The sequence below is a fragment of the Sus scrofa genome, chromosome 17, assembly GCF_000003025.6.
Source record: "Sus scrofa isolate TJ Tabasco breed Duroc chromosome 17, Sscrofa11.1, whole genome shotgun sequence".
Lineage (NCBI taxonomy): Eukaryota > Metazoa > Chordata > Mammalia > Artiodactyla > Suidae > Sus > Sus scrofa.
The window spans coordinates 38,256,300-38,268,650 of NC_010459.5; the positions used below are offsets into that span (position 1 = coordinate 38,256,300).

At 44.6% G+C, this 12,351-nt stretch overlaps 1 protein-coding gene across 2 annotated transcripts in view; it reads left to right on the top strand.

Moving 5' to 3' along the window:
• The window catches only part of ACSS2 (acyl-CoA synthetase short-chain family member 2), a 55,613-nt gene continuing 47,114 nt past the window's right edge, over positions 3,853-12,351 (top strand). The window contains exons 1-2 of one of the 2 annotated variants that reach the window (XM_005672862.3): positions 3,853-4,217; positions 12,060-12,255. In XM_005672862.3, coding sequence (XP_005672919.1) covers positions 4,040-4,217; positions 12,060-12,255 — 374 coding nt within the window. In that variant the 5' untranslated portion in view covers positions 3,853-4,039. 2 annotated transcript variants of the gene reach the window in all.

Sequence of the window (12,351 nt, forward strand, 5' to 3'; positions counted from 1 at the left end):
CTAATGCCAAACTCCTCAAACCCCAGACCCTTCCTTGGACTCCAAGATCCTTATCCTCCTACCTCAGATTCTTCCTCCAATCCCAGACCCCTCTTTTGACTTCAGACTCTCTCTTCACCCTCCCCCCCGGCCCCCAGCCCTAGCCAGCCCTGCTTCTTCTGCAACCTTCTTCATTCATTTCGAGGCCCCTCCTTGAACGTCTCTGGACGTCAGATTCCCTCCCTGGACCCTTGACATTTCTCTGACTCCTCTTTCAATCACAACACCTTCTGGGACCCCTGACCTATCAGTATAGGGCAATGAACCCAAATTTGAGCTTGCGTTAGGATTTTTAAAAGTGGATCCCTAGATTCCACTCTAGAGATCATGACATAGGTGGCTGGAATGGGGTCTCTAGAACCTACATATAGCGTCATTTAAAGAGTTTTTTGTTTTTTCTTTTTCTTTCTTTCTTTTTTTTTTCTTTTTTTGCTATTTCTTGGGCCGCTCCCATGGCATATGGAGGTTCCCAGGCTAGGGGTTGAATTGGAGCTGCAGCCACCGGCCTACGCCAAAGCCACAGCAACATGGGATCCGAGCCGCGTCTGCAACCTACACCACAGCTCACTGCAACGCCGGATCGTTAGCCCACTGAGCAAGGGCAGGGACCGAACCCGCAACCTCATGGTTCCTAATCGGATTCGTTAACCACTGCGCCACGACAGGAACTCCTGTTTTTTCTTTTTCTTTTTCAGGCCACAACTGTGGCATATGGAAGTTCCTATGCTAGGGGTCCAATCCAGCCTACACCACAGCTCAGGGCAATATAGGATCCTTAACCCACTGAGTGAGGCCAGGGATGGAACCCGGATCCTCATGGATACTACTGGGGTTCTTAACCCGCTGGGCTACAACAGGAACTTTCTATAAAGAGTTTTTGATATGATCCAGAAAATATACCGGGTTTGTTTGTTTGTTTTTGTTTTTGTTTTGCATTTTAGGGCCAAACCCAGAGCATATGGAGGTTCCCAGGCTAGGGGTTGAATCGGAACTGCAGCTGCTGGTCTATGCCACAGCCACAGCAACACAGGATCTGAGCCGTGTCTGTGATCTACACCACAGCTCACTGCAACTTGGGATCCTTAACCCACTGAGTTGAGGCCAGGGATCGAACCCACATCCTCATGGATCCTAGTAGGGCTCTTAACTGCTAAGCCTTGAAGGGAACTCCTGGAAAGGATGATGACAGGAGTAGGTGGGTGTGGAGGAGTATAAAAAGGTGGGGAATGAGTCTAAAGTCTAGGTGTCTGGGTTCTATTCCCTGGGCTACCGCTTATGAACTGATCTTGAGCAAAACAATCTCGTTGAGTATTGGTTTCTTCATCTGTAAAATGGAGAGAATAACAATATCCATCTCTATGAGGACTGAATAACATGTGGAAAGTGTTTAGTATATGGCTTGATATCTACTCAATAAATGCCATAATAATTATTATAATTATCATTATTTCCTTAATCTTGTGGATCCTTATCTCATCCAACCCGATCCATCTTCTTCCCAGTCTGAGGAATTCCCACTACACCATAGCTTGCACTACTATCACATCTCCAAGGATGGGGTATTTATTCTCTCTATTATTAAGTCTCTTGTCCAAACTCCCATTTCACAGTCCACAGAGAAAGGGACGGAGCTTCTTAAGCCCCTGGCCACACATTCCCTCCTTCCCCAACCTCAGGCTCCACGCTGAGATGACCTGGACTGCTTGAAAATCTGTTATGGGCTCAGCATCTTCAGTGCCACCTGTAGACAGGAGAGGGCAGCAGTGTGTTGGGAACAGCTCTAGGGCTTGCAAGAAGGGCTGGGGAAATGGTAGGGAAGAGGGCTGCCTAGAAATTTGTGTGTGGGATGGGAAAATGACCATTTATGGTGGGACTCTGTGCTACTGCATGTGCCTTTCTCTTCACAGAGAAGTTCATATGTCCACGGTGAGGTCCATAGGGCTTATTATGCTTCAGTGAAGTCTGATCCCTTGAGTAGGGCCGGTTCCCCTGTAAATGAGGTCTTTGTCCCCTCAGTGGTGTGCATTCCCTCAGGGTAGTAAGAGGCCCTTCAGTGGGGTTGAATCCTCTCTGTGGGGTCCATGTCTCTTTAGTAAAGTCTGTATCTTTTATTTTTTATTTTTTATTTTTTAATTTTTTTTATTTTTTATTTTTTTTTTGTCTTTTTTTTTTTTTTTTTTTGTCTTTTGTTGTTGTTGTTTTTGTTGCTATTTCTTGGGCCGCTCCCGCGGCATATGGAGGTTCCCAGGCTAGGGGTTGAATCGGAGCTGTAGCCACCGGCCTACGCCAGAGCCACAGCAACGCAGGATCCGAGCCGCGTCTGCAACCTACACCACAGCTCACGGCAACGCCGGATCGTTAACCCACTGAGCAAGAGCAGTGACCGAACCCGAAACCCCATGGTTCCTAGTCGGATTCGTTAACCACTGCGCCACGACGGGAACTCCGAGTCTGTATCTTTTATATCTCCTAGGAGAAAGCCCAGTAGGGTCAGTGACCTTCAATGCCATTCATATCCTATCAGCAGCCCTTCAGTGAGATCTAAGATCACTCAATAAGATTTATTCTCCCTTGATGGAGTCCTTGTGCTATCAGTGAAATGTGTGCCCCTTTAGAGCAATTAATGCCTCCTTGATGAAGTATCTGTCCTCCCAGTGGGGTCCATGTCCATTCCTTGAGGTCTGTATCCCTTCAGGGAGCCTTGAAACCCTTCCCTCAGGATTAGGTAGCTCTGGATCATAGGTCTGACCATGGGGGTGGGGGGCAGTGTTTGTTTTTCCATTTGGGTTGTGTTGGGCTTGAGTTGAGCTAATTAAAGAACAAGGGAGCAGGTGGGAAGAGAGGCTGAGCCAGATGGGGTCCTGTGTAGGCTTCAGGAAGTGGGGAGTGCCTGCTTTGAGCCTCTGAATCATTCTTGGAATTAGATATTTAAGGATTTTTTCTGCCTTTACAGCCATTCTGTGAACCAATGGGTGGTGTGAGCCCTTCTTAGTGGTGAGTACAGGTGGGAGATGAGGGTCCTGGTTGGCCTCTCCTTTCTGGAGTGGAAGGGCTAGAGGGAAGTCAGAGGTATTTGAGCCCAGGTGGGGCAAGGGAGACGTCTCTTGGTGAAGAGACCGGGAAGGAAAGAAGGGGAAGGAAAGTGAGTGATTCCTTCTGTTTACATACACTTTGTCATTTCACAAGCCACAGCTTCAGCCAAATGAGGCTGGTAAAAAGACCTGGAGTCAGGACCTAGGTTTGGCTCTAACATGTCGTCGTTTTCTCTGTGACCTTGTACAAAGTCCTCCCTTTACCTAAGTTTACCATTTATGTAATGGGGAGATGGGTTTATTAGCAGAGACCTGAAGGCACCTCCTAGTCTTCACTCAGTTTTTTGGATGGAAGTTTGCGCAATCAGGGAAAGTAAAGACCTATCCTCGGGGGTGGGAGAAAATTGGAGTTTACTTAGTGTAGGGGATAGTTCCCCCAGAGGAAAGGTGTCACCCAGAAAGGACACCTCTTGACTTTTCAACTCTGTGGGGTGACAGGCTGTGCGATCAGACCACTGGGCGGCTCAGCTCTTTAGCCCAGCTCTTTCCCGCTGAGTCCCGCCCTAACACAAATCTACATCTGTAACTCCAAGATCCCACCCAACCCTGGTCACTCCATGGTCCAGCCTCCTCTCCTGTCACATCCAGCCTCGCCACTCCCCCTCACTCCATGGGCCCACCCTCTCTCCTGTCACGCCCGGCCCCACCCCTTCCGTAAGTCAGCTCCGCCCCAAACCCCTAGCAAAGTTCCACTTGCCCTCCTGGGTTTCTTTGCTAGCCCTGGTCCCACCCCCACCAGGCCCGGCTCCGCTCTCCCGGACGCCCAACAACCAGGACAGGCCTAAGCCACGCCTCTGCCGTCAAGCCCCTCCCCTTCCTTAAGGCCCCGCCCTTCGGTCTGCTTGTTTTCCCCGCCTGAGCGCTGGAGGCAACAGCTAAGGCGGGTTCTGTGCAAGGAACTTGAGGCAATGGGGCTTCCTGAAGAGCGGGGCCGGAGCGGCCGCGGGAGCAGGGCCCGGGAGGAGGCTGGAGCCCGGAGCTGGGCTCGGAGTTGGTCTCCACCGCCCGAGATCATCCGTTGCGCGCACGTCCCTTCGCAGCAGCGTTACGCAGAGCTGCACCGGCTCTCTGTGGAGAACCCGCAAGGTGAGGCCCAGCTCCGGCGGGCCTGAGGGACGTCAGGGAGGAGAGAAGTGGGGGTGCACAGGGGAGTGAGGAGTTGGGGGCGTTCTGTGCGGAAATGGGGTTCCGTGGAGAGATGAGGGGTTTTGGGGGGAGCTGGGGTTCCCTCGGAAAGTTGAGGGATCCGTGAGCAGATAGCGGTTCTTTGAGGACATGGAAAAGGGGTTCCAGGAGGAGAGGGGAGTTCTCTGAGAAGGAGAGTTCTGTAGGAAATAAGGATTCCCTAAGGTCTGGGGAGTTCCTTGGCGACTTGGGGGTCTCGTGAGGAGGTGAGGAGAGTAAAAGTGTCCTGGAGAGAGTTTCTCAGGTGAACAGACAGGTTCTTAGAGGCGCCTTGAGGGCAGGCTGGCCACGGGAGAACTTTCTCCGCACCCTTTCACGCCGGTCCCACCATTGCCTCCTGACACCTTTCACCTGTTAGTCCCACTGCAGAAGGGCAGTAACCGGGCTGGGTCCCATCCTGGGGTCCTCAGATGAGTAGTGGAGTCCCAGATCTATTTTTAGTATTTCAGAAATCCCAATGGAAACTACAATATAAGACTGAACAAGTCACTAAAATGTCTTTTAAAATAACTGGGGCTGGGATCGTAATCACTCAGAGTTTTGGATAGTTCTATGTCTTTGGGAATATGTAAGTAAAATTCTCGGTCTTTGCGGTCAAGCTAGGTAAGGAGTCACAAGTATAGCTGAGTTGGGAGCTGCATGATGTTGGCAGTGGGGCAAGAGTGAGCCACTGTATCAATCCCAGAAAAATCTGGATTTAGATCCTGGCTCTGCCACTCATTTACTGTGTGGTCTTCTGGAGATTTAAAAACCTGTCTGAAATTCTTTATCTATAAGAGAGGGGTAGTAATAACTGCCTCGTGGGTTGTTTCAGGGCAAAAGTGAGTACTAAGTAAAGTGTGCATTATAGAGTGCCTGAGGCACAGTAAGCGCAGGTTGTTTGAAGGCTAAAGTGAGTACAAAGTGTGCATTGTAGAGTGCCCGATGCACAGCAATATCTAAATAGCGCTAAGGAGGAGCTCCGGTTGTGACGCCGCGGAACCGGACCCAACTAGTATCCATGAGGATGAGGGTTCCATCCCTGGCCTTGCTCGGTGGGTTGGGGATCCTGTGTTGCTGTGCCTGTGGTGTAGGCCGGCAGCTGTAGCTTCAATTCGACCCTAGCCTGGGAACTTCCATTTGCTGCAGGTACAACCTTAAAAAGCGCGCAAGCACACACACACACACACACACACACACACACACACACACACACACACACACACACACACACACACACACACACACACACACACACACACACACACACACACACACACACACACACACACACACACACACACACACACACACACACACACACACACACACACACACACACGGCGGTTAGTTTGATAACAGTAAGAATGTGGATGAAGCAATTACCGAGTAATGCAAGATAAGACTGAAGTGCAGCAGTTGATTGCTGCAGGCAGTGTCCGAGTTTGAATCTTCGCACCTTTTTTTTTCTTCAGGTGTTCATGTAGATATTTATTGACTACATTTGCCTACATAGAGACCATCTTACTACTTATTAATTTATACCTCACCCTAGAAAAAAATTACACTTAAAAGAGTTGGTTGGTAATTCTTTCCTCGCCAAAGTTTGTAGTCTTTACAAAAGAATTCACAATAGGCTTCCTTTACTGGGGAAATGAGCCAATATCTTTTTTTTTTTTTTTCTTTTTTCAGCTACACCTGAGCATATGGAAGTTCCCCACCCAGGGATCAAATCTGAGCCTCAGCTGTGACCTGTGCCGCAGCTCTGGCAACATGGGTTCCTCAACCCACTGCACCATGCAGGAACTGCTAAATATCTTTAAATAAAAACACAATACATGAAGCTTTTATAAAACACACCTACAGCACACACCTGTATCTACCAACAATCCTAGGATTCTGACTTCTTGGGATAATACCATGTTTTTGTTGGGATTCTCTTGGAATAAATATAAAGACCAATTAATATATTGCCCCTATAATAATATCAAATCTTCATTTTTCCAATGGAGACTTCCTGGTTAGCTCTCAGAAAGTGATCTAATCTATAGTCTCACTTCCTAATCTAGAATCACTTTCAGGTCAGATGTTCCTCAGCTTGTTTGTTTCTTTCTTTCTTTTAAATTTTTGTTGATTCACAATGTTGTGTTTCAGGTGTACATCAAAGTGATTCAGTTATACACATATATACATATATATTCGTTTCAGATTCTTTTCTTTTATAGGTTATTACAAAATATTTAGTATAATTTCCTGTGCCACAGTGGACTCTTTTTGGTTATCTATTTTATATATAGTGGTGTGTATATGTTCATCTCAAACTCCTAATTTCTTTCTTTCCTCCCCCCTCAGTCTTCCCTTCATTTCTGATCTCTCTCTATATTTTCTCCTGTCATGAGTTCATCTATTTCCCAGAGGTGAGCTAATTTTTTTTAAATTAAGTTCCCTGTGTACAACATTATATTTCTACTTCTGTATACACTATTTTTGGTGTGATCACCACCAAAAATTTAGTTTCCATCCATCACCACACAGTTGACCCCCTTTACTCATTTCACCCCCCCCCATTTCCCCTCTGGTAACCACTAATGAGTTCTCTGTATCTACATATTTGTTTTTGTTGTGTTTGATTTGTTCATTATTTTATTTTGATCATTTTGCCATTACTAGGGCCCCTCCCACAGCATATGGAGGTTCCCAGGCTAGGGGTCTAATCTGAGCTGTAGCCGCCGGCCTACACCAGAGCCACAGCAACGCGGGATCCGAGTCGCATCTGCAACCTACACCATAGCTCACAGCAACGCTGGATCCTTAACCCACTGAACAAGACCAGGGATCGAACCCGAAACCTCATGGTTCCTAGTCGGATTCATTAACCACTGCGCCACGACGGGAACTCCTATTTTGTTTGTTTTTTATATTCCACATATGAGTGAACTTGACCTTTTGACCTTGTCTGACTATCTGAAATGGTAAGATTTTTTTTTTTTTGTCTTTTTTTTTTGTTGTTGTTGTTGTTGTTGCTATTTCTTGGGCCCCTCCCACAGCATATGGAGGTTCCCAGGCTAGGGGTCTAATCTGAGCTGTAGCCGCCGGCCTACACCAGAGCCACAGCAACGTGGGATCCGAGTCGCATCTGCAACCTACACCACAGCTCACGGCAACGCCAGATCGTCAACCCACTGAGCAAGGGCAGGGACCGAACCCGCAACCTCATGGTTCCTAGTCGGATTCGTTAACCACTGCGCCACGACGGGAACTCCAGATTTCATTTTTTATAGTTAATATTCATATATCCATATATACAAATACATATCTATTGATAGTACATCTTTATCACTTATCTATCAATGGACACTTAGGTTCCTTCTGTATCTTGGCTATTTAGTGTAAATAATACTGTAATGAACATAGGCGTGCATATATTTTTCAAAATAGTGTTTCTGTTTACTTCAGAAAAATACCCAGACGTTGAATTGCTTGATTGTGTATTAGTTATTCATATTTTTTTGAGGAATCATCATACTCCAAACTTGCTGCACCAGTGTACATTCACAGCAGCAATGTATGAGGGTTTCTTTCTCTCTACATTCCCTTCGTCATGCCTTTTTTATAATAGCCATTCAGATGTGTGTGAGGTGATATCTCATTGTGGGTTTATTTGTTTATTTACAGTCACACCTGCAGCATATGGAAGTTCCTGGTCCAGGGGTTGAATCAGAACCGCAGCTGAGGCCTGTGCCACAGTCATGGCAATGCTGGATATGAGCCACATCTGTGACCTATGATGCAGCTTGGGGCAATACTGGTTAGGGACCCAGGTGTGATCCCTAACTCACTGAGTGAGGCCAGGGATCAAACCTGTAGGATTCTTAACTCACTGAGCCACCTGTGAACTCCCTCATTGTGGCTTTGATTTGCATTTGCCTGATGATTAGACATTTCCCAGGGGTAAGCTATTATCGTCACAATAACTCCTATTCTATATAATTTGCTCTGTATTCAGGATCTCACTTATGTTCTAGTCTCCCATTTCATAGGTCTGTAGAGCATTTTATTCATACACCCTGATGTTATACCATATTTAACATGACTATGACTCCGATTTTCCAATTTTCCCTCCCAAACCTGTTCTCCCTAATTTTCTAATCCCTGTCAATGGCACTATCCTAAATCTTATCTATATATCTTATTTATTTATAGATTGCTTATGGCTTACTAAGCACAAATTCTGTTTGATTTGATGTAGAGACTATTAATCCCCATTTTACAGAGAAGGAAGCTGAAGCTTAGAGAGGTTAACTAAATTGTGCAAGGTCACAGTGGTGGAGCTGGGATTTGAACCAAGATAGTTTTGATTGTAGAACCTATACTCCCAATAGCTATGCTCTTCCTTTTTCCTGATCCTACAGTCTGCCATTCACCAAATTCTGTTAAATACTCTTTCAAAATGTCTCTCCAGATTTCCCCCTGTGGCACAACAGGATTGCAGTGCTAGGATGCAGTTTCTTCTCTGGCCAGGCACAGTGGGTTAAAGGATTCTACATTGCTGCAGCTCTAGCAAAGGTCACAAATGTGTCTCAAATCTGATCCATGGCCCAGGAACTCCATATGCACCGCCAGGCGGCCAAAAAAGAAGAAAAAAAAAAGTCTTTCAAGTTACCTTTTCTTCCATTCCCACCATTCCCATAGACCTGCAGCATAGAAAAGTTCCTGGGCCGGGGTGGAACCTGTACCACAGCAGTGATGTTGGATCCTTAACTCACTGAGCCACCAGGGAACTCTATTCCATAAACCCTTTTAATTCAAGGAAGCAGCCTCCTAATTGGTTTTCCTTTCCCCAAGTCTCACTCATCTCCAATATTTTTGATAGATTTATCTAAACACTCTTAGACTGATATTATGGAAACACTGCTTTCATATGTCACTTCAAAAACTTTTAATACTTCTGTATTTCCTAGAGTTTCCAATTAAAATTTTGCCTTTCTTTCACAGTCTCTGGATAACTAGCCAACCACATTTCTTTATTCTTATCTTCCACTAATCCCTACCATATACCCTTAATTCTAGAGTAGATCATTCTTGTTGATATACTGGATACACAAAAGTCTCTTTCCTATCTCCTTTCTGTTACCCATGTCCTTCTGTTCTTTTCTACCTGGTCAAACCCCACCAGTTCCACAGAGCATGTTGTGATCATCCCAATCCATGTTCATCTTTTCCTCTTCTAAACTTCTTCAGTACTTAGAATGTGTGCCAAATATTTAGAGTTCAATAGCTCCACCAGGAAGAAAGAACACAAAAATTGATTGTAAAACTTATATGTGGTTCATAAATAGTTTTACATAATCTGTGCCTACTGTTATCACTTAAAAATATTTTTGGGAGTTCCCGTTGCGGCTCAGTGGTTAACGAATCTGACTAGGAACCATGAGGTTGTGGGTTCGATCCCTGGCCTTACTCTGTGGGTTAAGGATCCGGAGTTGCCACAAGCTGTGGTGTGTAGGTCGCAGACGTGGCTCGGAACCAGCGTTGCTGTGGCTCTGCCGTAGGCTGGCGGCTGCAGCTCCGATTGGACCCCTAGCCTGGGAACCTCCATTTGCCACGGGAGCAGCCCAAGAAATGGCAAAAAACACAAAAATTAAGTGATTTTATGATTAATCATGATGGGAGTATGATTATACACACATAGTGTAGTTGTAACAACCTGGACTTTAGAGTTAGGTCAGATTTTATATTCTGGTTTCTATCTGTATGATTCTTAGGAGTTTCCTGTTTCCTGAACTTCAGTTTTCTCATCTATAAAATTAAGAAAATTAATGTATACTTCATAGGACTATATGAAGATTAAATGAGATTAGCTCAGTCCTTGGACATTAACGGCATTTCACTAAAATGCCATTCCCATTTGTTCTCAATTTATGACCATTTAACGTTCTATTGTATTACCACAAATATTGCTAGTTTTCATCACTGTTTTCATTGTTGGCCTTTAGAGTTGTTTCTAGGTTCACTATTATAAATAGTATTAGTATAAACTTCTCTTTAGGTAATCACTTTTTTCCCCCTTAGAGTGTGTTCCTCATAGTTAATAGATGAAAAGGTATAAAAAAACTTTATGGCTCTTGTCAGGCATTGCTCTGCTGTTCAGTAAGATTGTGCCAATTTCTTACAATGCTGTTATGAGTATTTGTGACCTAGGGCCACTTGGGCATTGGGTTTCACCCTTTTTTTCCGTCTTTGCTAGTTTTATAGGTAGATAATGGCACCTTGGGGTTGATTTAATTTTGGGTTCCTTTAATTCATTGAAAGTTGTACACCATGTGATTTAGCTTTCAATTATATTCAGTCTTGTACATTCAAAAATATTTTGTTAGTCTTATCTCTCTAACCAGATTGTATAGACTAAATCATTTACCTCTATAATTTGTTTTATCAGCAAAATGAGGGGTTGATAACATCTAACATTCCTTCCATTGTTATGGTTCTGAGTATCTTTCTCTCCTCTAGCTCCTGATCTAGTACCGAGATTATCCTCGTTACTCAGTATTCCACAGTCACATGTTTAAGCTGTGGAGTATCTTTTCTTCAGAGTAGCCAGGCAAATGCTTCAAGATTGTATATCTGACCATGTCCCTCTCTTTATTAAAATCCTACAATGGCTTTCTACTGCTCTTAGGGTAAATAATCTGCTCAGTTTATGCATTAATTCCTCTCATTGCTTCAGCCTGAGGGAGTTCCTTAACTTATACCCTTGGTTCTTTTCTGTTCCATATTAATGTTTTTCCTGATTGGGAAGTGGAGAAAAACTCCAATTCGTCTTTCAGATTTTAGCAACAATGTCTTCCTCAGGGCAGTTCAAATCTTGACCTGGTAAAGTATAACCTCTGGCAAATTATTTAGCCTCTTTGAGATTTGTTTTTTTTTTTTTTGTCTTTTTGCTATTTCTTTGGGCTGCTCCCTCGGCATATGGAGGTTCCCAGGCTAGGGGTCAAATCGGAGCTGTAGTCAGTCACTGGCCTACGCCAGAGCCACAGCAACGCTGGATCTGAGCCGTGTCTGCAACCTACACCACAGCTCACGGCAATGCCGGATCGTTAACCCACTGAGCAAGGGCAGGGACCGAACCCGCAACCTCATGGTTCCTAGTCGGATTCGTTAACCACTGCGCCACGACGGGAACTCCGAGATTTGGTTTTTAAATCAATAAAATAAGAATGAAAATAAGGCCTACCTCCTACAGTTGTAGTAAGAACTAAATGAGATAATGCATTCAAGGAGCTTAAAGCAACATCTGGCACATAGTAACACTTGGGCAAGTAGTAATAGGAGAAATATATAATCATTAAATAATCGCTGAAAGCAAAGGAACAAATTAAGCCTTCTGTGTCATGGAAGGCTCTGTGGGTAAAGGATTTCTTCCTTTCGTTAATTAATTCATTTAAAAAGTTACATGAGGCATTGCATGAGGCATTGCAATAGGCACTGGGTGGCTACAATTTGAACAGATGGTACAACCTGAAAAATGGAATGGCAGTTTTGAGAAGGGAGGGAGGAAATTTGAGTCAGTATTCAGCCCATGGGAATAGAAGGTGGTTTAGAAGAGTAATGGGTGATAAGATTTGATAGGTAGGAGGGATCAGGTGGTAGGTTCTAAAAACAGGGCAGAGAAGTGACTTGGTCCCAAGCATAGATTGGTGAGCCATCTGAGGATAGATATGCCTGAAAAACTAAGTGATGTCTTGGCTTCCTTTTCTGTTGCAGAATTTTGGGGAGACATTGCCAAGGAGTTTTACTGGAAGACCCCATGTCCTGGTCCATTCCACCAGTACAACTTTGATGTGACTAAAGGGAGAATCTTCATTGAATGGATGAAAGGGGCAACTACCAACATCTGCTACAATGTACTGGATCGAATTGTCCATGAGAAAAAACTTGGCGATAAAGTTGCTTTTTACTGGTAAAAACATCTATTTTATAGCCTGTGCCAGATAAAAACTCACCTTCATATTTTACGGTGTTTCATAAATCACAAAGTACCTTAAATCTATGAATT